This window comes from Anomaloglossus baeobatrachus, chromosome 3, assembly GCF_048569485.1.
Source record: "Anomaloglossus baeobatrachus isolate aAnoBae1 chromosome 3, aAnoBae1.hap1, whole genome shotgun sequence".
Lineage (NCBI taxonomy): Eukaryota > Metazoa > Chordata > Amphibia > Anura > Aromobatidae > Anomaloglossus > Anomaloglossus baeobatrachus.
This window is the reverse complement of record NC_134355.1, coordinates 173754344-173780119: the sequence shown is the minus strand read 5'-3', so window position 1 is coordinate 173780119 and position 25776 is coordinate 173754344. Positions and strand designations below refer to the sequence as shown.

The 25776-nt window shown below is 46.6% G+C and overlaps 1 protein-coding gene across 1 annotated transcript in view; it reads left to right on the top strand.

The window, feature by feature from the left end:
* Positions 1-25776, top strand: part of ANAPC1 (anaphase promoting complex subunit 1) — a 348684-nt gene that overhangs the window by 141537 nt on the left and 181371 nt on the right. Inside the window, exons 18-25 of the mRNA XM_075339585.1 lie at positions 306-571; positions 4991-5082; positions 14243-14385; positions 14947-15025; positions 15263-15296; positions 15798-15868; positions 19751-19929; positions 21212-21441. Coding sequence (XP_075195700.1) covers positions 306-571; positions 4991-5082; positions 14243-14385; positions 14947-15025; positions 15263-15296; positions 15798-15868; positions 19751-19929; positions 21212-21441 — 1094 coding nt within the window. The remainder of the gene's footprint in view (positions 1-305; positions 572-4990; positions 5083-14242; positions 14386-14946; positions 15026-15262; positions 15297-15797; positions 15869-19750; positions 19930-21211; positions 21442-25776) is intronic.

The following is a 25776-nucleotide window of genomic DNA, read 5'->3' as shown; positions in this document are numbered from 1 at the left end:
ATAGGCAGCATAACACCCATGGTCCTGTGTTCCCCAATGATGGCTAAGCGAAAACGATTTTACGGTGAGTACACAAAAATCCGTTTATTCTAGTGAGTGAGGTAACGGGGTACACACCAATACACTTATTTTGTGATTTTCATGTATTTTTTTTACTTACCACCATCCTAAACTACCATCATAGGTGGATCATTGGCTTCTAACCTTTATACAGTTGATTAAACTAGACCTGATTTGATGATCAAAATCAACATAAGCGTTTCATAGCATTTCTGATGCATTATCTTGTTTATGTGCCACTCTAGGATTGGGAATACCTGATAAATTCCGACTATCACCGAAATGTTGAGTTTCATGTGTTGGCTAAAGCATTGCAGCTGGATCCTGTGGAAGTGACTGCTTGTAAAGACGACAACCAGCAAGTGTTTAGTCTGGACACCACTGCTCTTCTCTTCAATTACATCCCATCCATATTCTATGTGCTTCATCTGGCTTATGAAGAGCTCAAACTGAACACATTAATGAGGGAAGGGATTCGTTCCCTGGTCACCCTGCTCCTGCAGCTGGCAAGGTGCTTAGTAATATCAAGTGCATATAAGAACCTAAGATTGTATAAGTTGGTGCAAAGACCTTTTAAAGGGGTTATCCATTGGCTTGGTAAAAAAGCAACAAACCAAGGAATACACCTTCCAGCACTTACCTGGCTCCTTGGTCTGACTTTATGCCGGCGGGATGTTGTTACAGTTGTAATCTGCTGCAGGACCAATGCAGCCTGTGGTTGACTGTTGTGGTCAGGTGAGTTCTACAAAGCATCATCTATGAATTCACGGCTGATGCGCTCTGGAAGTCTGTCTGTGACGGCCAGTCATGCTGCAGCCGTCCTGCTGATTGAACGGTGATGTCCCCATTCCGGGGCAAACACAGACCGCGAAACAACCTGGCTGGTTCCAAATCAGTGCTGGTAAACAAGTGTTACTTAGTTTGATATTTTTTCCATTTTTCTGGTGATATACCGTAGCATGCAAATATTTTTGCTTTGCCCAAGTAACCCCTTTAAGAATGCTGATTGGTCTTTGCCTCCTGTGTTAATCTTTAACCTATTAGTATTCTATGTTAAGTCCTGCAAAACACAATTGAGCATGTATCAATACTTGGGTACTTACAGTATAGACAATTAAGATGTTCTTTGTACTGCTCATTTCATGAAAATCTAGCAATGTCAACAGGCTGCTGCTCACCCAATGAAACAGGATTCACTGCTTAGAACTATTTATTACACATTGTTCAGTGCTCATCCTTCAGAGTGGTCCGCCAGCATGGAAGCACTCTGCCAAATGACTGCCGATCGGTAAACATTTACAGATTGGCGATTGTTTAAAGAGATTTTGTCAGCAGGTTTTTGCTTCCTCATCTGACAGCAGCATGATGTAGGTGAAGAGACCCTGAATCCAACAATGTATCACGTAGTTTACTGGGTACAGCATTTCTGACAGAGTTTTTAAATTTAGCAATGCAGCAGAGCTGAGAAAGCTGTCCCCGCCCACACCAGCCTCTCCATGTACAATAGAGAATATCAAGATACACTAGCGGCCAGGGGGTGTCTGGTAAATTGGAGGATTAGATGTCAATGCCTAATAATCGCCCAATGAAGAAGCAGCAGACAGCTTAACAGATCCTGTGTGACCTTCTTTACTTAGCGAAACAGCATAGTTTAATTTACTGCTCTCTATGTACAATGTCTCTAGAAAGTAAATTGCTAATCACAGTAGGGGCGTGCCAGATCAGTAATGATAATTTCCTGAAGCTAAAACAAACATTGCAGGTAAACAGCACACAGTCTGATAAGAGAAGCATCACTAAAATCTGTATGTTAACCTCTGTATTATGCTGACTTCACAAAACAGCAAAAATTTGCTGACAGATTCCGCCGGCTTCTTTATGTAAGTGGACCCTTAGAATTGACAGTTTTTAAAATTCACCAAATTGATCACAGTAGTTTCAGCTGTTTGATAAATCTGGTTCATCTTTACACTGTCTAGTATGAGTCTGCACCACCTATTAGCTTGATTTTTGAGAAATTAGTACCAAGATTTTGGTTGACTGCATTGTCACATTAAGGACATGCCCCCTTTGTTGCACAAGGTGAAACTCATGGGTGACATTTTTCATTCATTTATTTTTTTTGCCACAATTTCCGGTGCATTTAATATAATAAATCTCCCCACATCTGTGTTTAGATATTGCTGATAAATTGGTATGTCGCCCACCGGAGGTGTTTTGCTTCCCTACTCCAAATGTCTACCGAATAAATCACACATGCTGAGTGGATCACTTTTATCACAGATCATTTTGTGAAGGGACAATAAAATTTACACCTGCTACTATGCAGGCCCGCTTGTGGGAATCAACATACTGGAAGAGGCTTCTCCCCACAGACTGGAGACCAATATGTATGGCAAACACCCATGTTTATACAATTAACGTCTGATCTCTAGAAGTCCTAATAATATGCAGGACGTAACTGTACATCTGCTACAGGGTTTGCATGTGTGGAGCAGACATAGGAGCTAAGGGTACTTTCACACTTGCGTTATTTTCCTTCCGTTACAATCCGCCCTTTTGGGAAACAGCGGAATCCGTTAACGGATTCCGCTGTTTCCCATAGACTTGTATGGTTGACGGATTGTACCAAAAGGAGCTGCGTTGCTTCCGCTGGGCGACGCTCCGTTGCTTCCGCCCAGCGGGAGGAACGCAGCATGTAACGTTATTTTGAGCAGCGGAATCCTCTGGATTTCACTGCGCATGCTCTTTTTTTTTTTTTTTTTTTTTTTTTTTTTTAAATCAAACTTTATTTTGGCTCGCGGTGGCCGAACGTTCAGCTGAGCGCCCGGCCGTCGGCAAGCGACAGCGCTCAGCTGAATGACCGGCCACCAGCATGCCCGGCCGCCGGCAAGTCACAGCGCTCAGCTGAGCGCCCGCCCGCCGGCATGCCCGGGCGCCGGCAAGTGACAGCGATCAGCTGATCACCCGGCGGCCGGCTGCAGGGAGCGATCAGCTGATCACCCGGCGGCCGGGAGCGATCAGCTGATCACCCGGCAGCCGGCTGCAGGGAGCGATCAGCTGATCACCCGGCGGCCGGCTGCAGGGAGCGATCAGCTGATCACCCGGCGGCCGGCTGCAGGGAGCGATCAGCTGATCACCCGGCGGCCGGGAGCGATCAGCTGATCACCCGGCGGCCGGGAGCGATCAGCTGATCACCCGGCAGCCGGCTGCAGGGAGCGATCAGCTGATCACCCGGCAGCCGGGAGCGATCAGCTGATCACCCGGCGGGCGGGAGCGATCAGCTGATCACCCGGCGGCCGGCTGCAGGGAGCGATCAGCTGATCACCCGGCGGCCGGCTGCAGGGAGCGATCAGCTGATCACCCGGCGGCCGGCTGCAGGGAGCGATCAGCTGATCACCCGGCGGCCGGCTACTGGGAGCAATCAGCTGATCGTTCACTATAGTCTGCCGCTGGTAAAACCGGGAAAAAAAAAAAAAAAAATCAAAACGAATTGCGTTGTTTTGCAGCATCCGTTGCATCCGTTGTGTCACTATATGCAACACATCCGTTGCATCCGTTACACAACGCAATGCAACGGATACCGTTCAACGCAAGTGTGAAAGTAGCCTAAGCCTTCTCCACATGTGACAGATGCTGGCCGCTTTCATCCACTGATGTTACCAGTTTAGATGCTGCTATCAATTATGATAGCGGCATTTAAATGGATTGATGGCAGGGGGAAAAGCGTAATGGCTCCCTTCAACCCCCACAAAGTGATGGCAGGTTCTCAGATTCAAGTCCCCTAAGGGATCTAAAAACTTATTGTACAAAGTTCCACAATTTGATCAGAAAGACAAGGTTGACAAGGTGTGAGAAGCCTGATTTTTACCTCAGCACTCTTGATATCTCCAGTATCAGATCAGAAACTCATTGGACAGCAGTACGAACAGCCTTTTTCTAACTTTAGCACCCTTCAAATCTCCAATATTAGATAAGACAGACCTGGTTGACAGCAGTGTGAGCAGCCTCCTCTTACCTAAGCATCCCAGGTATCTCCAGCATTAGGTCCGCATGTGTTTCTACACCTAAAGGGAGTAGGTGTAGCTTTGTACTGTATATTCTCACATACACCTCTCCTATTAACATTCTACAGCAATTTTCTGTCTGTAACAAGACAGACCATTTTCATTTTATAGTGAGTACTTCCAAAAACAAAACAGTTGTGATTTGCTAATTGAAGGGGTACTCCAGGGAGATAAAAAAAAATTCTTCTACTGTCCCTGCCCTCATAAACTATAAAGATGAAATCCATAGTCCTCTTCCTCACCCTCACACTAGCTGTAATTTAGTGTGAGGCTGGAGCTGCTCCCCCTCCCCTCTGGGACATTACATCACACAACAGGGGGCGTGGCCTGCTCATGCTGTTGGTAACAACCAGCCACATGATAGTATCTGCTTCTGTTGTGTCCGAGAACAGCGGGCGTGGTGGGGTGTGGCCATATCCCCTTGTCTCGGACTGCATGGAAATGGATTTTATCAGGGGACTGGCTTTTAGCAACAGCATGGAGCGGGCCAGGCCCCATAATGTGTAATGTAACGTCCCAGAGGGGAGGGGGAGCAGCTCCAGCCTCACACTAAATTACAGGTAGTGTGATTGTGAGGAACAACAGTATGGATCTCATCTTTATAGTTTGCGGAAAGGCCAAGTAGAAGAACTTTTTATCTCCCTGGAGTAAAAGTGTAGCAATTTATTGTAAATGACATTTGCTTTTTTTGTTTGTTTGTTTTTCTTATTCCTGGAAATCGTAATTTATTGATTCATAGATTGAGATCTGTGTGTATGAGATTTCTCACATACTGTATCTGATCAATATGTGCATCGTACCAGCTTAGAAAATACAAAATGCTTCACATTTAATTTATATATTTGATGTTTTGTGTTTTGTAGGGATTTGAACTTGCCCCCTTATATCGATTATTACTTCAGAGACTATCCAGCTCTTCTCAGGAACTCCGGGCAGACGTACTGCATAGAGCCAAGTAGGTTTTATACTTTAGCCCAGTGCTTATCGAACTGTAAAGATAGGTTCACATGCAACATTTGTATGCATTTTAAAAGCTGCTTTTTAGAATACCAGCAGAATCTCAAATGTCACAAATCTCATGCACACACTTGTTTTTTGGGGTTTTTTTTCCTTTTTTTTTTTATTTGTTTGGGGTTTTTTTTCCTTCACCAAATTTGAAAACTGCACCATGTCAATTTTTTCAGCGTTCTTCCAGCATTTTTCACACATAGAAAGCAATTTGAAAGTGAAAAAAATGCTACAAAAAATAGTGGCTAAAATACAAAAAACATTTGTTTGTAGATAAATAAATTAAGAAACCTGTAGACAGGCACCAGTACTTCTGGATACTAATAAAAGGCATAGTGAAGGTACATACAGTTTAATTCACCACAAAGGACATACATTCAGGGAAAAAAAAAAAACTCACCATAAAAAGCCACCAGCCAGCAAAGGTCAAAATGGCAAGTACACTTGCAGGATACAGCCGACCCCTATGATAAAGGTGGGGGTTACACAGGTGCAAAATATTGATGAAACAACCACTCACGGCCTACCAACTCATGGAGGGGGTGGTTGCTGGTATTAACCCCTTCACGACCAATGACGCATCTATCCGTCATGGCTCGTGTGAGGTTAATCCCCGCCCCCTGCTGTGGGCAGGTCGCGGCGATCCGCGCACATATCAGCTGTTTTCAACAGCTGACATGTGTGCCTGCATGTTACGAGTGGAATCTCTTCCACCTGCAACATTTAACCCCTTACATCTCGCTGCCAAAGTCTGGCAGCGAGATGTATATGCAAGCCGCCATTACTTTTACTTACCGCCCCCCCCCCCCCCCACCGGAAGTCACGTGCATGATCACGTGACTTTCGGTGGTTGCCATGGTAGCACAGGGTCATGTGATGACGCCTGTAGGTAACATGAGTTACTTTCTGTTTCACTTGGCCTGGAGCCGAGTGAAGCAGAAAATGAGCATATCTGCTGTTTACAGCTGTATAGCTGTGATCAGCAGATAGGGCAGAGCGATCGGATTATTGATCGCTATAGCCCCCTAGGGGGACTAGTAAAATGTAAAAAAAAAAAAAGTTTTAAAAAATAAAAAAAGAAACTAAAAGTTAATTCAAATCACCCCCCTTTCGCCCCATTGAAAATTAAAGGGTTACAAAAATATGCACACATTTGGTATTGCCGCGTTCAGAAATGCCTGATCTATCAAACTGTAAAATCAATTAATCTGATCAGTAAATGGCGTAGCAGCAAAAATATTCCAATCGCCAAAATTTCGTTTATTGGTCGCCGCAAGTTTTGCACAAAATGCAATAACAGGCGATCAAAACGAACCATCTATGCAAAAATGGTACCATTAGAAATGTCAGCTCGAGGCGCAAAAAATAAGCCTTCACTGAGCCATAGATCCCGAAAAATGAGAACGCTACGGGTTTTGGAAAATGGCTCAAAACGTGTGCCACTTTTATTGGACAAGCTTGTCAATTTGCAAACTCGCAACGACCTCAGGCATCCCAATGACACATCAGTTTTACCATATAGTGAACACTGTGAATAAAATATCTCAAAAACTATTGTGCGATCACACTTTTGTTTTGCACTTTTTCCACACTTGGAATTTTTTTGCTATTTTCCAGTACACCATATGGTAAAACTTATGGTTTCATTTAAAAGTACAACTCGTGCCGCAAAAAACAAGCCCTCATATGACAAGATTGACAGAAATATAAAAAAGTTACGGCTCTCGAAAGAAGGGGAGCAAAAACGGAAAACGCTCTGGGGCTGAAGGGGTTAAAGATGCACACTAATGAAGGTTTACCCAGGTATGTGTGATGTGCAGTGTCTGGCTTACAGCATATTAATGACGTCCTTCTATTAGATCAGGCAGCCCAGCACAATATAAGTGCGTTGACACACAGGACAAAAATGCAAAAAGGCCTGGCTGCATCATGTGGAAAATTGTACAATAGAAAATGATATAAAATGATAATAAATGTGAGGTATTGGTCCATATTTTGGCTAAAATACATAAGCTCGTAACCCAAATGTCTAGGGTCCCCACACTTTCGAGTCCCTACAATATGCATACAGTTTAGTACAAAACTAATGTCTAGTGTGAACATTTACAATCTGAATAAGGGCAGAGAATGGCTGGGTCCTGACAATGGACACATAGCCATAGGAAGCAATGGATGAAATGCTCCGCTCAGTGAAAAGGGGACCACATCCTAATTGTACAAAAGACTAAAGAAAAAACAAAAAAATGAGCCGAAGGGTGAGTTGGTATACATGTATTTTGTATACATAAACGCATGTTCACACTGGCCATTATATACACAAAACCAAAGAAGAAAATAATATGGACATGTACCCTGCTCTAACTAAATAAAAGCATAGTGCATATAAATAAACAAAGTGTACTTAGTATATACTATTTTTTATTAAAAAAAAAGCATAGTCATCCCACCGCGACAAGGTATACCCAAATCGGGATAGTACCTACACTCTCTAATATTAAAACCTCACTATGTGAACAAACCATGTGATACCATATTTAGTATCGCTGCTTTCAGAAATGTGTGATCTATCAAAATATAAAATAAATTAATCTGATTAATAAAATTCAAAGAAATGTTCAAAACATTGCATCTACTCAAAAATGGCATCAGTAAAAACATCAGCTCAGGGCACAAAAAATAACCAATAACACAGCCCTGGATCCTGACAAATAAAAATGTTAACGATCTTGGAAAATGGCGCCAAAAGCAATTTTTCTTTTTTTCTTTACAAACTTGTGAATTTTTTTATACTATTTAAATTGAAGGAAAGCTATACGTTTGGTATCTACAAACTCGTACTGACCTGAAGAATCATACTGGCAGGTCAGTTAACCATATAGCATGGTAAATAAAAAACCTAAAAAAAAAATAATCGTGGAATTGTACTTTTTATTTTGCATTTTCACCGTTCTGGGAGTTCTTTCATTCTAAAGTACATCTCCACAAAAATCAAGCCCTCATCTATATATATAATTGCCTTATTCTGTCTGTCTGTCTGTCTGTCTGTCTGTCTGTCTGTCTGTCTGTCTGTCTGTCTGTCTGTCATGCTCCGAAATTGTGTCCTTACGGTGACACAAAGCTGATTGGCCGCTGGGCTCGCCATGGCCCCGCCCCCCCACACGGATTGGCCTCTCGCCCCGGCTCTCTGCAGGCCCCGCCCCCTCACGCAATGCACGCTCGCTGTGGCCCAACTGACACGGGGCTCCGATTCCCAGGTGAGTACACACACACATCACACTCACTCTCACACTCACTCTCACACATCACATCCACACATCACAACATGCTGGGATATCGCTTGCTTCTACACCGGCTCCGTCAGGATCCCGGCAGCGCCAGACATAACCTTGCGATGCTGGGATCTTAACGGAGGCCGTGAAAGCTGGTAACCATTATACACATCGGGTAACTAAGGTCCCTTAGTTACCCGATGTGTATCATAGTTACCAGTGTACACCGGCTCACACTCACACACACATCACATCGCATCCACACATCAAGGTCCTGCAGCTGCAGAACATACATAACATAACAGCACACACACACACACAAATCAGATCACACTCACTCACATACACACATCACATCGCATCCACATACTCACAACATCCTGGGATATCGCTTGCTTCTCGGCGGCGATATTGTGCTGTGAGCTTCCAGGACCTGACGGAGGATCACATGGCCAGAAGCATGTGATATCCCCGGATGTTGTGAGTATCAGCGCGTATGTGCAATATCGTCAGTGTCTGTGTGTGTGAGTGTATGCGATCGGGTGTGTGTGAGTGTATGCGATCGGGTGTGTGTGTGAGTGTATGCGATCGGGTGTGTGTGTGAGTGTATGCGATCGGGTGTGTGTGTGAGTGTATGCGATCGGGTGTGTGTGTGAGTGTATGCGATCGGGTGTGTGTGTGAGTGGATGCGATCGGTTGTGTGTGTGAGTGGATGCGATCGGTTGTGTGTGTGAGTGGATGCGATCGGTTGTGTGGGTGAGTGTCGGCAGAGGAGCACGGCGTGCTGGAGGAGGCTGGGAGCAGAGAGGCTGATCTTGGGGAAGGCTGGGAGGGGGGGGCTGATGCTGAGGGAGGCTGGAAGGAGAGAGGCTGAGCAAACGTGCTCCATCCGCCATACTGCGCACTCCCCATCGTGCTGCATCCCCCATGCTGCGCACTCCCAAACGTGGTCCATCCGCCATGCTGCGCACTCCCAAACGTGGTCCATCCGCCATGCTGCGCACTCCCAAACGTGGTCCATCCGCCATGCTGCGCACTCCCAAACGTGCTCCATCCGCCATGCTGCGCACTCCCAAACGTGCTCCATCCGCCATACTGCGCACTCCCCATCGTGCACCATCCGGCATGCTGCGCACTCCTAAGCGGATGGAGCATGATGGGGGGTGCGCAGCATGGCGGATGGAGCACGTTTGGGAGTGCGCAGCATGGCGGATGGAGCACGTTTGGGAGTGCGCAGCATGACGGATGGAGCACGTTTGGGAGTGCGCAGCATGACGGATGGAGCATGTTTGGGAGTGCGCAGCATGCCGGATGGTGCACGATGGGGAGTGCGCAGTATGGCGGATGGAGCACGTTTGGGAGTGCGCAGTATGGCGGTTGGAGCACGTTTCGGAGTGCGCAGCATGGCGGATGGAGCACGTTTGGGAGTGCGCAGCATGGCGGATGGACCACGTTTGGGAGCGCGCAGCATGGCGGATGGAGCACGTTTGGGAGTGCGCAGCATGGCGGATGGAGCACGTTTGGAAGTGCGCAGCATGGCGGATGGAGCACGTTTGGGAGTGCGCAGCATGGCGGATGGAGCACGTTTGGGAGTGCGCAGCATGCCGGATGGTGCACGATGGGGAGTGCGCAGTATGGCGGATGGAGCACGTTTGGGAGTGCGCAGCATGGCGGATGGAGCACGTTTGGGAGTGCGCAGCATGGCGGATGGACCACGTTTGGGAGTGCGCAGCATGGCGGATGGAGCACGTTTGGGAGTGCGCAGCATGGCGGATGGAGCACGTTTGGGAGTGCGCAGCATGGCGGGTGGAGCACGTTTGGGAGTGCGCAGCATGGCGGATGGAGCATGATAGGGGGTGCGCAGCATGGCGGATGGAGCACGTTTGGGAGTGCGCAGCATGGCGGATGGAGCACGTTTGGGAGTGTGCAGCATGGCGGATAGAGCACGATGGGGAGTGCACAGTATGGCGGATGGAGCACGTTTGGGAGTGCGCAGTATGGCGGATGGAGCACGTTTCGGAGTGCGCAGCATGGCGGATGGAGCACGTTTGGGAGTGCGCAGCATGGCGGATGGACCACGTTTGAGAGCGCGCAGCATGGCGGATGGAGCACGTTTGGGAGTGCGCAGCATGGCGGATGGAGCACGTTTGGAAGTGCGCAGCATGGCGGATGGAGCACGTTTGGAAGTGCGCAGCATGGCGGATGGAGCACGTTTGGGAGTGCGCAGCATGCCGGATGGTGCACGATGGGGAGTGCGCAGTATGGCGGATGGAGCACGTTTGGGAGTGCGCAGCATGGCGGATGGAGCACGTTTGGGAGTGCGCAGCATGGCGGATGGACCACGTTTGGGAGTGCGCAGCATGGCGGATGGAGCACGTTTGGGAGTGCGCAGCATGGCGGATGGAGCACGTTTGGGAGTGCGCAGCATGGCGGATGGAGCACGTTTGGGAGTGCGCAGCATGGCGGGTGGAGCACGTTTGGGAGTGCGCAGCATGGCGGATGGAGCATGATACGGGGTGCGCAGCATGGCGGATGGAGCACGTTTGGGAGTGCGCAGCATGGCGGATGGAGCACGTTTGGGAGTGTGCAGCATGGCGGATAGAGCACGATGGGGAGTGCGCAGCATGGCGGATGGAGCACGTTTGGGAGTGCGCAGCATGGGGGATGCAGCACGATGGGGAGTGCGCAGTATGGCGGATGGAGCACGTTTGGGAGTGCGCAGCATGGCGGATGGACCACGTTTGGGAGTGCGCAGCATGGCGGATGGAGCACGTTTGGGAGTGCGCAGCATAGGGGATGCAGCACGATGGGGGGTGCGCAGCATGGGGGATGGAGCACGATGGGAGGTGCACACCTCCCCCCAACACACACACACACACGCGCACTGCACAACACACACACACTAGGAATCACAAACAACGCCCTACACAGACACCCACACACACAGACAACGCTGCACACACAAATATACGCACATACTGCACAACACACACATTGCTCAAAACATACCTCCCCCCAAAACACACCACACCCACACAAACCGCACAACACACACACACACACAACACTACAGACACACAGCGCTCCACAAACAACGCAACACACGCAACACACATACAACACCGCTCTCACCCCCCGCGACACTCAGAACATGTACAGCGCCCTACACAAACACTTGGTAACTACACACAACAACATCTATATATATATATATATATATATATATATATATATAACAAAAATCATACATGAACTACACAATACGTAAATTCTAGAATACCCGATGCGTAGAATCGGGCCACCTTCTAGTAAGTCTATATTGACGTAACAATAAAGTTATGGCTCTTAGATGTAGGGGTGAAAAAAGTAAAGAGAAAAACAAAAAATCACTGGGTGGTGTAGGGGTTAATTTGGTGTATATTCTCTTGTAAGTACAGTAAATTGTATGCACCTTACTATGGTCACACTAGACATTTTTTGTACTAAACTGTGTGTACCTTCGCTATGCCTTTTCTTGGTCGCCAGAAGTACTGGTATCTCTGTACGTGGTTAAGTGTTTTTTTACTTATACACAATAAGTTTATTGTATTTTATCCACAAAAACTCCTTATTTCTCCAGTTTTTTTCATATTTTTTGAAGTTGCTTATATGTGTTTAGAAATACACTGGTATTTTATTAGTGATACTCAATCATAATAATTCAATATGTACCTTTTTTACATTTTTGGTTTCTCAAAAAATACAATGGCATTTTTTGCTGTCTTTTTGGTAAATTAAACTAATTTTACTAAACATGTACTGCATGGAAAGCAGACATGCAATCCACACCCACAAATGTAGCAAAAAGCTTTAAAAACACTGCACATTGTTTTTGAATATATTGTTTTTCTGCTGAGAACAATTTTTGGCTGCCAAAAAAAAGCAGCAAAAGCGCTACTTGGGAACATGGCCTGGAACACGATAGCACCCGACCACGTCGCTGTTTCGTCATGGGGGTGATCGCTGCCGTAGCGAACAATATCGCTACGGCAGCATCACACGCACATACCTGCTTAGCGACGTCTCTGGAGACACCGAACAATCTCTCCTTTAAGGGGGCGGTTCGTGCAGCATCACAGCGGCGTCACTAAGCGGCCGCCCAATAGCAGAGGAGGGGAGGAGATGAGCAGCCGGAACATGCCGCCCACCTCATTCCTTCCTTATTGCCGGTGGTCGCAGGTAAGGAGATGTTCGTCGTTCCTGCGGTGTCACACATAGCGATGTGTGGTGCCGCAGGAACGATGAACAACCAGCGGCATGCACCACCAACGATATTATGAAAAGGAGCGACGTGTCAACGATCAACGTTTTGTTACATTTTTGCAATCGTTGATCGTCGCTCCTTTTAGTCACACACAACGATATCGCTATCAGTGCCGAATGTGCATCACGAACAGCGTGACCCTGACATTATATCGTTAGCAATATCGTTGTGTGTAAAGTACCCTTAAGGCCGGTTTCACACATCCGGCATTTTGCTGCTTTGCTGAATCCGTCACACTCCTGTACAGTGCAATACAGTACAATGGCATTGCGGCAAGCTCCGGTCACATGACAGCATGTGACCGGAGTTTGCCGCGATGCCATTGTACTATATTTCACTGTACTGGAGTGTGACAGATCTGGCAATCCGGTGAAATGCCGATGTGTGAAACCGACCTAAAGCACACTTCAACAGTAAGGCAGCACCTTGTTTTCGAGAGGTTGAGTTGGAGAGACATTTTTATGGAGGTGATTAGAAGTTGCACACTGCTTTTAACTGCTGAAATAATCTTTAAATTATCAATATATTTGACTCATTTTGAGCTGATTTGCAGCTGTAACAAAACCTCTATCCCAAAGGCTATTCTTGTATTAGTAAACGTTGTGCATAAGTTTATGCACATTTCTTCATGGTGCAGCTTATATAATACTGGCTTAGATATTTAATTGCATTTCTTTTCCATCTAAGGACCTACTCATTGAGGTTTCTGATTGCTGTTGCACTGTTGAATCTGTAAACAATTCTATGCTTCTGATCTCAACCGGGACAATACCTGTAAGGAGTTTGTATGTTGTCCCTGTGTTTGCATGGGATTTCTCCGGGTGTCCCAAAACATTCCTAAAGGCCGCTTTACATGCTGCGACATAGCTAGCGATGTCGCTAGCGATCACACCCGCCCCCCGTCATGCGTGCGTCACGGGCAAATCGCTGCCCGTGGCAAATAATATTGCTAGTACGCGTCACATGCACATACCTTTCTAACGACATCGCTGTGGCCGGCGAACAAACTCTTTTTTTTTAAGGGGGAGGTTTGTGCGGCGTCACAGCGACGTTACACAGCGGGCAACCAATAGAAGCAGAGAGCAGCTGCATTAACGTCACTCCCACCTCGTTGCCGGAGGACGCAGGAACGCTGCTGTTCGTCATTCTCGGGCTGTCACACGTAGCGATGTGTGCTGCCTTAGGAACAATGAACAACCTGCGTCCAAAATGAGCAATGATATTTGTGAAAGGAACGACGTGTCAACAATCAACGATTTTTGCTGTTTTTCAGATCGTTAGCGGTCGCTCGTAGGTCTCACACGCAACGTCGTCTCTAACGACGCCGGATGTGCGTCACAAATTCCGTGACCCAGTGATATCTCGTTAGCGATGTCGTTGCGTGTACGTCGGCCTTTAGAACTACTGATAGAGAATGTAGATTGTGAGCCCCAGTGGGGACAGTCATGATGATCTCTGTATATCGCTGTGGAAATAATGGCGCTGAATGTGAGTAAAATAAATTAAGCAAATCCCTTTTTATTTTGTCGTTTCAGCCCAGATTGGTTTCACAAGTTATCCATTTACTCCTGATCCACCAAGTATCTATCAATGGTTGAGTTCTTGTCTAAAGGGAGAAAAACTACTAGCATACCCTTACCTTCCTGGGATATGTGAAAGAAGCAAGCTTGTTGTACTGGTAAAAATGAGTCAACTGGTTTTTGTCATGAGCACGTAGGTAGGGTTTTAAGACTTTATCTGGGCCGATTTTATTTTTTTCTCACGGGTCTAAGAACTGACAGACAGGTAGTTGCTCAGAGTTGTCACAGACTGCCGCTGCTGTCATTCATCTGATTCATTTGACCTCACATCATCAGAGCAGCTCTTTCTCTTCCAGGCTTCTCTTTCGATGTGGTGTGACTGCTGATGGTATTCTGATTGAGAGCCGGATCCCCCCCAATTAAGTAATGGTAGTGTCAATCAGCATGAAATCAGCAGTCACACCCCCATGACTGGAAGAAGCAGTGGCTCTGTCGAGGTGATGTCACTGGAAACCGCAGAATCTCCGGCAGGAGGGATCCGTGATAGAGCAGGCAGATAGTTAGTAACTACTTGCCTTTGGTAAGTTCTTAGGCATTTAAGAAAAAAATAAACTAGCCCTGGATAACCCCTTTAAAGTTAAAAACCCAAACATTCTCCCTGTAGTATACGGTATTGTGTCTTTAATACTTTGCTTTCTCTTCCTCTTATTGTGTTGTAGAGTTTTGCTCAGTATATTCTTGGAGATGAGACTGCGGTTTCAAATGGGACATCAAAGTACTTGTCCAAAATATCAGCAGGTAAAATGTACATACAGGTATTAACAGTTGTTTGGTTACGTAAAGGAGGGGTCTGATTGTGCAGATGCCACATGTGGTCTAAAGTTAAGGCCACCAGTTAAAGCAAACGTGATCCACAAGCTTGTGTGCTCATTCACGTCCGCAGGTGGGCATGACTTTCCCCCACATCGTTGTTCCCCATCCTTATAGTAGTGGCCACATGTAAACTATAAGTAATTGAACTAATTTGTCTTCCAGGGCAGAGAAAACAGCAGCTGGAGGAGGACAGAAGGTGGGAACATAAACATTGTTAGGCTAAGTCACATGTCCAGTAATCATCGGCTGAAACGTATCCAGCAGCAATCCGATGGTGGAAAAAAGGTTCTGCAGACACATTTCTGTCTGGCTAAAAAAAACAAACAAACACCGATTTCAGCTGTATCCATTTTTGGTTTTTTTTTAAATTGAAGCCTGTGGAAAACGGATCTGTTAAATAGCGATCTTTTTTTTCCCATTTGAAATGGATCCAGTAAGGAAAAAATGGATCCTTTTCCTACGGAAGAACGGATGGCTATTTAACTGATGCGTTTTTCTATGTTCTTCAATGTTTAAACAAAAAAAAAGAACGGATCCAGTTGAGATCAGTCGGATTAAAAAAAGTTATCTGCATATCTTTTTCGTCAGCAGATTGCTGATGGATCCGTTCTAATGGATGATTACTGGATGTGGGAGCTTAGGTTTACCATAGTCTCTTTTAAGACACTCGCTAATTATGTTTTTTATGCAACTGTAGGTGTAGCTTAAAGCCCACTCCAACTGTATCAAGTCTTGCGGAGAAGCTTGTGGTGTGGATGACTGACATAGGTGAGCATCGCTGCACAAGTCAGCACAAGCATATCTGATAACCAGTAAACTCTAAATGTGTACCCAATGGCTGTATGATGGTTTCCATTTTCAAGGGTGACAGTCTGAACTTGGATCAGTGCTTGGTTAGTCTCACCATGGGATATATGACAGCCTCTGGCATGTTTATCGAGGTGTGTGTCTTTAACCTACAAACTATGTCTGCGGCACTGATGAAAACATGGCCGGGAATGAGGTATCTAGTCCAAGATGTGCGTCCCTGCCTCTCCGCCTGCTAACCTACACTGACCAGTGTGTCCTTGCCTGTGGGTGAGACCTGTCAGTCTATCTGAGCATGGGGAGAGGCAGGGAGACTACCCCTTGGACTACATACCAAAGGATGACAGCGTCCCATTGGGTGAAAAAATTCAGTCCATATTTATTACATCAAATATAACAACAGCAACGTTTCGACCAGATCTTTGTCAAGCATAACATTGAATGCCTACTGCCTGTTTTTTTCTACATACAAAAGTCTCCAGTCGCCATAGTAACGCCCAATATACACAATTAGCATATCCCCACAATAATCACTACATACATAACATAGATCAGTCTTAAAGGAGTGATTAAATGTGCAACAATACACCAAAATACACTTACATGATCATAAAATATAATGTAGCACCACTCATATGTGCGCAGATCACCGCTCGTCCCCACACTGCTGTTGTCATAGAGATAAAATGCTCAAAGTCCGTAGGGCAATGTGTCCCATGACCGCAAGTAGGCCAATCATGGAGCAGTTCATGTACGCAGGAGCCGGCGTCCTCGTTTATCATCCATAACCATCACTGCAAACAAACCAGCAGAAGGCGCGCAGGGGCCATGCGGACTAATAGAAGAAGGGTTCCAATGCGCAGACACGGTATCTTCATAGATAATCCAGACCTCATAGAAACGTCCATATGTAGCACCCCAGGGTTCAGTTGCCAAAAATATACCTGTACCTGGGGCAGGGAAGGATCTCCACATCAGGTAATCCCACATACAACACTTCCACTCCAAGCCTGGAGGGGGAGCTCTACAAGCCGAGTTCAGGTGAGGTCCCCTTTAAATCCAGGTTTGGAGGCGGAGTCGTTAAAGACAGTTGACAGTTGGACAAAAGGAGACTGTGCGAGCAGAGAGTGAGGGAAGACATCAAAATGGAGAGGGCTGTGCTTAGCCCGCACGATTAGCTGTGTGACAGACTGAAGGATCCAGAAGTGAGGCAAAAGAGGAGTGACCGGGGAGGTGGAGCCAGATAGCTTCATCCCCAAGGAACAGCGCTGATTATCGAACACCGGCGTCCGAGATTGTGAGGGATCTAATCTGCCCAGCAATAAAGACCGGAGGTCAGGGAGACTGCAGATCTCCTGGCCGCAGCAGCACCTGAAGGCAAAGCCGCTACACAGAGCTTAGGGACCGCAGTGAGTACAGCAGTGTCCCTTAGAGAGGCTCCCGCCGCCTGCCATACAGGTGAAGACAGTGAGAGAGGGACAAGGTATAGCTACAGGCAGCCTAGAACCAGGAGAAACATAGCGCAGCAGGGAGGCCTCACAACTGACCTGGTGCAGAGATCCTGAACTGTTCCCAGATTACCCAAAAACTGTCACTGGGGAACTTTATGCCTGCACTATACGATCGCTTCTGCTGCTCAGAGCAGCACTTCAAAATTGCTCTGATCAGCAGAAATGCTGTTCTGTGAATACCAGCGTGCTCTACTGACATTCACAGGAAGTGAGTCATGGCAGCGACATGGGTCATCAGCTGATCTCGGGTTGTCTTGACAACCCATTGGCGCCCATTGATCCCGTCATGGGGCCGCCAATGGTGACGGGGAACAGTTCAATCCCCTCTGGAACGCATTAGATTGTGCTGTCCGAGTTTGAAAGCGCTGTGTAAGGGGTTAATAGGCACAAGCCCGCATTGAAGGGAGGGGACTTAGGACGTATATGTACATCTTAGGTCGTAAAGGGTTAAGCAGTTGTGCTCCCTCACCTTCTTTCATAGAGCCCAGTTTTGGTGAACGTGCAATGTGTGGTATATGTTGAAACCACCGTCCCTGCAGATGTTGCCAGCTCAGTTTAATGTTTTTTGGATATTGCATGTGCCCAGTACCTCATTTCTAACCAGCTTTCGTAGGGTTACCACATCAGCTTTCCTATTTCTACCAAACTCAGGGCTGTTAGGCCACGTGCACACGTTGAGTATTTGGTGAGTTTTTTTCCTCAGTATTTGTAGACAAAATCAGGAGTGGAACAATAAGAGGAAAGGTATAATAGAAGCATGAGCACCACTTCTGTATTAATCATCCACTTCTTATTTTGGCTTTTAAATACTGAAGTAAAAAAAGTCACCAAATACTCAATGTGTGCACGTGGCCTTACAAAAGTAGCAAATTCTTTGGTAAGTGATGACTGATTTAGGCTCTGTGCGCACGCCTGGGTTTTTGCCGCGGTTTTGCTGCATGAAAATGTTCATAACCTTTCTTAAGTCATTCTCCAGCAAAACCTATGGTAAAAAAAAATGGTGTGCGCACACGGTGTTTTTTGCCCTTCATGTTTTGCTGCAAAAAGAATGTGCATGTCACTTCTTTTCTGCAGACACCTGTGTTTTTTGCCATAGGTAATGGTAAAAAAAACTGCAGGACAACCCGCAGCAAAAATACGTCAAACCGCGGCAAAAACGCGGGTGCAGTTTTACCGCATTTGTTTTCCGTGGCTGCGGTGTTCTGCCAGAGAGCGCGGATTTTTCATAAGTCCATTTTCTAGTGCGCACATAGCCTTATACTATTAAGGCCCTGATGCCAAGGTCTTTGGACCATGTAGACGTGTTGTGGTAATGGCATTTCTGGGCTGCTCGGAGAGTTGTCTTGGTTGTTGCCATTGTAAACAGGAAATAAAACCTACCATGTTAGGCATTTAAGCCACCGTTTATTGGCTAATTAAAGATTGCAACCACTGATCGTGGATGGGTGAGGCCGGGCAAGGCTGACTTTTAATTAATGTGACGTTAAAGGGAATCTGTCAAAAGGTTTTTTTTCTATGTATTCTGCTAGCAACTTGATGTAGAAGCTATTATCCTGATTCCAGTGACTTGTCACTTGCTAGGCTGTTTTATCAGCAGGAAATTATCAATACACGACTGTATGGCTCGTACCTGTTAGTCAGTTGTTCATTGTAACCTCACTGCCACCACTGATTGCCAGCTTTTTGTGTACACTCTTTGACAGAAAGCTGCCTATCAGTGATGTGGAGGGGGTTATATAGGGCTCAGCATTCTGAGCACTACTGAGACTATTGTGAGTGTATCAAAAATGACAGCATGCAGACCAGCAAGTGACACATTACTGGAATCAGGGTCTCAGCCCCTGCATCATGCTGCTCTCAAATTACACAGCAAAAGCCTGGTGACAGATTCTCTTTAATCTGATTTGGTCCTTTATTTCAGACTGAATGGTGCCGTTAATTGTGTCCTGCCTTTGCTCTCAATACTGCATATATTTTTTTTTCTACCAAGTTTTTAGTGTCAAGCAGTTTCACTAAACACTCTTAATTCCGGATTTATTTTACATGGGGTACGTGGTATTCAGGGATGCCAGTAATGTTCACCACAGTTGTCCATGTGTTTTACTATGTTAGAGCTGGGGAGGGGTAAATATAAAGTAAATAGAATAGAAGTTATACACCGATTGAAAAAACAAAGGCGTTCATGACCTCACTGCACCTGGCCTAAATCAGAGCAGCAATTCTCATCAGCCTGGTGGACATTTACCGTAGACCAGAAGGATTTTTGTACTTTGCTTTATTGCTGCTCCTACTCTTTATGTAGTTTCTTAGTCAGTATTTCATTTTTTGTAAGGATTTTCTTTACAAGATTTGGAGTCCCTGCCATTTGGAGTTGCACTTGCCATCCGACACGCCATCTATCAGTGCCGACAAGAGCCGGCTTCGGACTGGCCCGAGGCTGTCTGCCTACTGATTGGACGCCAGGATCTTTCCAAGCAGGCCTGTCAGGGGAACGTATCACAAGCCAAATCTGTGAGTACCTGTGGATTTGGGCATTGTACTCTGTTCAGATAGCAGCATTTGCTATATAATATCTTATAGTATTGCACAGGGACACATTGCTTTAAAAAGTGGTTGTAACTTTGCAAAAATAAATATATCTTTAAATCACTCAGAATGTTATGCAAAAATTTTAATCATTTAATTCCAATTTGGAAATTATTAAAATGTAAAAACTGATAACATTTTTGGGCTTTGTGATCACTGAATGTCCTAGAGGTCAGTGCAACGCTAGCAAATAGTCCAAACCAATATGTAACGTGTAGCATATACAACATTGTCAATGCATTTGCTTATGAAGTACACAGTGTTTTTTATTCTCATCAGCTTTGTAGATGGCAGATAGTGTCATCATATTAAACTTAACATATAGATATGTTTCTTTATTACACACAGGCCCCGCAACCAATCAGTTCCTGCGTCCTTCTCCTCGCCTTCAGATGATTGCGCTGGAAGTGAGGACAGTGTTCACATCCTGCTCAAATGTCCGAAGGTGGGGAGACAGATGCCGGGTGCGGATTGGACGCGGGGCACGTGAGTCATATCAGGTTCACGTGGGCCCATTGAACACCGCTTCAGACATCACTGAAACCGCAGCCGCACCGGAGGTGTACATAAGCTCATTTACTTTTACGGGGCGAATAAAGAGAATGAGAAGGGGTTGTCCAAGTAGGGGTTCTACAAGATCCTGTCACAAGATGTAGTAGGTGTAATAATAATAATAATTGCAAATACCGCCAAAAATGTAGTATAGTTCTCCTGATTAGCCATGTTGCCTGCCTCATGTGGAGGGCATTGCAGTAGGTTAGGTATCCATATTTACAACTACTAGCAACTACACCAATAACACAATAAAAAAAAAAGTGGGAAGATAAACCACTTAGCATAAGATACCAGCCACATATGCAATCACATAAAACAATTAAATCTTTATTGGATCTAATAAATCCAATAAAAATGTAATTGTTTTATGCGATTGCATATGTGGTCGGTGACTACTAGCAACTGACTGTCATCGTGTGATTGTATCCATGGATACCTAAGCTACTGCAGTGCCCTGCACATGAGGAAAGCAACATGGCTAATCAGGAGAACTATACTACATTTCTAATTGGAGGTATTTGCTAATATTATTATTACACCTACTACAAATTGGGATAGGATCTTGGAGATGGGAAAACCCTTTTAAATGAGGTTCATGCACCTACAGCTTATAGCATTTTTGCAGAAAGTGATTTAATCTTTCTGTTCTCAGGCATCGACAGCTCAGGTCCCATCCACAGAAGTTCCTCCTGCAGGAGAGGCGGAAGAAGAGGATGACGGGATGAATGACTTGAACCAAGATGTCATGTCTTTGATCTGGAGTGAAGACCTGAGAGTGCAGGAAGTGCGGAGACTTCTCCAGAGTTCCCATCCAGTACGTGTCAACGTGGTCCAGATGCCAGAAGTGAGCGACCATGAGTACATAGAGGAGAAAGAGAACAGGTAATGTTGTCCTGAATGTTATGTCACAATTGAATTATCCCCACAAACAAATCCAGTGATGAATTTAAAGAGAACCCGTCAATAAAATTTGTATAATTTGTTTTAAAAGCGATTGTGATTAACGTATTAATGATTTCACAAAAAAATCTTAACCAAAGGATATAACAACCCTGAGAAAAACTTCTGTTCATAGCATCAGCCTCTGTCATCTGAGCCGTGTTCAGCTGAAGTCTCCTCCAGGGGAATCCACTGGCTCCACTGCTCTGCTTCCCTCACTCTCCCATGAGTCATTTGCTTTGAGACCCTGTGCGCACACTGCGTTTTTTGCCGCGTTTTTTGCTGCAGAAAAGGGGTGGTTTTTGTTCAGAACCTTTCTGCAGTTTTTCCCCAGCAAAATCTATGGGAAATCCGAAATGCTGTGCGGACAATGAGTTTTTTTTTTCCTATAGGTTTTGCTGCAGAATTTCTGCAGCTTTTCTGCAGCAAAAAAAAAATAGCATGTCACTTCATTTCCGCAGGTACCTGCAGTTTTGCCATAGAGAATGGTAAAAAACAGCAGGGACCAACCCGCGGAAAAAAACACTGTAAAATTGCAGGTGCGTTTTTGCTGCGGGTGTGGAATTCTGCCGAGGGTGCAGATTTTTTTTAGGAAAGTCATTTCCCAGTGCGCACAGGGCCTGAGAGCTGCTCATCTCTGCCCAGTTACAGCTCAAACTGAATCCGGCACCCAGCCTGGTTTGTAGAGTGTGGAGCTGGAGGTGTAAATCAGCATGTAGCTGAGGAGTAGTGTGGACAGAAGAGCTGATGACTAGTGATGAGCAAGCACTAAAGGGGGCTTTACACGCAGCGACATCAATAGTGAAAGCACCCGCCCCCGTCGTTTGTGCGTCACAGGCAAATCGCTGTCCGTGGCACACAATATCGTTAGGAGCCGTCACACTACTTACCTGCCTAGCGATGTCGCTGTGGCCGGCGAACCGCCTCCTTTCTAAGGGGGCGTTTCGTGCGGCGTCACTAAGTGACCACCCAATAGAAGCGGAGGGGCGGAGATGAGTGGCCGTAATATCCCGCCCACCCCCTTCCTTCCTCATTGCCAGCGGCCGCAGGTAAGCTGTAGTTTGTCGTTCCCGGGGTGTCACACATAGCGATGTGTGCTGCCTCGGAAACGACGAACAACCTGCGTCCTCAACCATCAACGATTTTTTGAAAATGCACGACGTGTCAACGATGGACGATTTGGTGAGTATTTTCCATCGTTAACGGCCGCTCGTTGGTGTCATACGCAACGACGTCGCTAACGATGCCGGATGTGCGTCACGGAATCCGTGACCCTGGCGATATATCGTTAGATACGTCGCCGCATGTAATGGGGTCTTAAGATGGTCGAGTGCTTGGTACTCGTTACGAGCAGGTCGGACGCTCAGACTGGCTCTACTCAGGTTGCAAGTATAATGGAAAGCAATGGGAAACTCGAGCATTTTTCCAGAAGACTCTTCCGGTAAAATACAGTCTGATATGCCCCCTGCTTTGATTGGCCCATCACTGTCAATTTACATGCTCTATAGAGCCTTGAGTGGGCGGGACAGCTCTTTTTGATTGTTTTAGAATGTCTCCACCCAGTAATATAAGTGATATATTGTTGGATTCAGAGTCTCTTTGCCTATATTATTCTCCTATCAGATGAAGCAACAAAAACATGCTGACAGATTCCCTTTAAATGTTGAAAAAAGATTTGGAAATTTGTAAAAGAAGAAAAAAAAATTGCTTTTTTTTTCCATTTCCCGAAACTCTTAACAGTTTACATTTTCGGGATATGTGAGGGCTAATTTTGTGCACACTGAGTAATATTTTTACTGATACCATTTTTGGGTAGATATAATGTTTAGATTGCTTCTTATAATATTTTATTGCAATGTCGTTACTGTCCCCCAAAAATTAATTTGTTGGGTTCGATTTTTTTTTCCCTTGTTACACCCAATTTGCTTATCGGATTAATTTATTTTATATTTTGATAGATCAGACATTTATGAATGTAGTGATACCAAATATATAAGGGTTTTTCTTCGGCGCTCCATTGGGAGACCCAGACGATTGGGTGTATAGCACTGCCTCCGGAGGCCACACAAAGCATTACACTAAAAAGTGTAAGGCCCCTCCCCTTCTGGCTATACACCCCCAGTGGGATCACTGGCTCACCAGTTTTCTGCTTTGTGCGAAGGAGGTCAGACATCCACGCATAGCTCCACTGTTTAGTCAGCAGCAGCTGCTGACTATGTCGGATGGAAGAAAAGAGGGCCCATACTAGGGCCCCCAGCATGCTCCCTTCTCACCCCACTTGCGGTTTGTAAGGTTGAGGTACCCATTGCGGGTACGGAGGCGGGAGCCCACATGCTGTTTTCCTTCCCCATCCCCCTGTGGGGCTCTGAGGAAGTGGGATCTTACCGGCCTCCAAGCCCTGAGGCCGGGCTCCGTCCACAGACCCATTGAACCTGCTGGATAAGGAGCCGGGGTACCGTTCAGGGACAAGGCCCTGCAACATTCAGGTACTCTGTGTCCCCCTATGGACTGGCCGCGCACACTCCAGACTTGCTGGGTGTGCTAGTGCGCCGGGGACAGTAGCGCTGCGCGCTGGGGTTTGAGTCACTGCAGCTTGGCTGAGTGACTTTATGTGTTGGGAACTACCGCGCCGGCCGCTCTGGGAGCGGCGGCGCGGCTGGGACTTGTAGTGCGCCGGGGACTTAGCGCCGACCGTGCTTTTACGACGGCGGCGCTTATAAATCTAGTCCCCGGCTTTTGCGGCCTAGCTCCGCTTCGTTCCCGCCCCCTCCCTGTCAATCAGGGAAGGGGACAGGCGTTGTGCAATCGTCAGCGCCGAGGGCTGGAGCCTTATTTACATGCTCCAGCCCTCTCACTGGGCACAGTGGGACGCAGGTTTCCCGCTTTTTGTCTGAGCACACCCAGGGCCCGCCCCTCTTCCACAGAGACGCCGGCAGCCATTCCTGCATGCAGTCTGGCTGGGGAACGGACACAGGCTCTGGGAGACCCAGACAAAGGATTTCTGGCGACCACACACCCGCGTTAAGCGGGCGGTAAGCAGCACATTCGTGCTGGCCCCACTAGTGCCACAGTGTTATTTGGTGTACTTTTTCCTGTACCAGATATATCTATATATATTGCACTGTAAGGTCGCTTCTTGGCTGTATACCCCTATTGCTCTGAGGAGACGACAACATGTCATCTGCAAAACGCAAGGGTGCCAAGACACAGGCTGTGAACGCTGCTTGTGCCGCTTGTGGGGCTAATCTACCGGCAGGTTACAATGACCCCCATTGTGTGCAATGTTCGGTCCCTGTGCCACTTCGTCAGCCGGAGCCTATGGTGGTAGTGGCCCAGGCAGAGTCGCCGGTGAACCCTGTCCCGGTGACGGGGACAGAGTTTGCTGTTTTTGCTGACAGGATGTCTGTCACTATGACAAAAATCCTAGAGACCTTGCAGGCCAGGCCAGTTACTCAGTCCATGGACACTGCTGCGGCAATGTTCCCCGGTCCCCCTCAGTTGGAGTTAATCAGTGCTTCAAGGGGGTCCCAGGCATCTCAGCCTGACGGCTCTGATTCAGATGACAGTCCCAGGCAGCCTAAGCGTGCTCGCTGGGAGAGACCCCCCACGTCATCACGCGGATCAGGGTCTCAGCGAGAAGAGTCTCTACATGATGAGACAGAGGAGGGTGATCAGGAGTCTAATCCTGAAACCGCTCTCAATCTGGATACTCCTGATGGTGACGCCATGGTAAATGACCTTATAGCGGCCATCAATAGACTGTTGGATATTTCTCCCCCAGCCCCTTCTGCAGAGGAGGCAGCTGCACAGCAGGAGAAGTTCCATTTCAGGTATCCCAAGCCTAAACTGAGTACTTTTCTGGACCACGCTGACTTCAGAGAATCAGTCCAGAAACACCATGCCTACCCAGATAAGCGTTTCTCCAAACGTCTTAAGGATACACGTTATCCCTTTCCCCCTGACGTGGTCAAACGCTGGACCCAGTGTCCAAAGGTGGATCCCCCAATCTCCAGGCTTGCAGCTAGATCCATAGTTGCAGTGGAAGATGGGGCTTCACTTAAAGATGCCAATGACAGACAGATGGACCTTTGGTTAAAGTCTGTCTATGAAGCTATTGGCGCGTCGTTTGCTCCAGCATTCGCGGCCGTGTGGGCACTCCAAGCTATTTCAGCTGGCCTGGCACAGGTGGACTCTATCATATGTCCAGCAGTGCCGCGAGTAGCGTCCCTAACCTCGCAAATGTCTGCGTTTGCGACTTACGCTATCAACGCTGTCCTG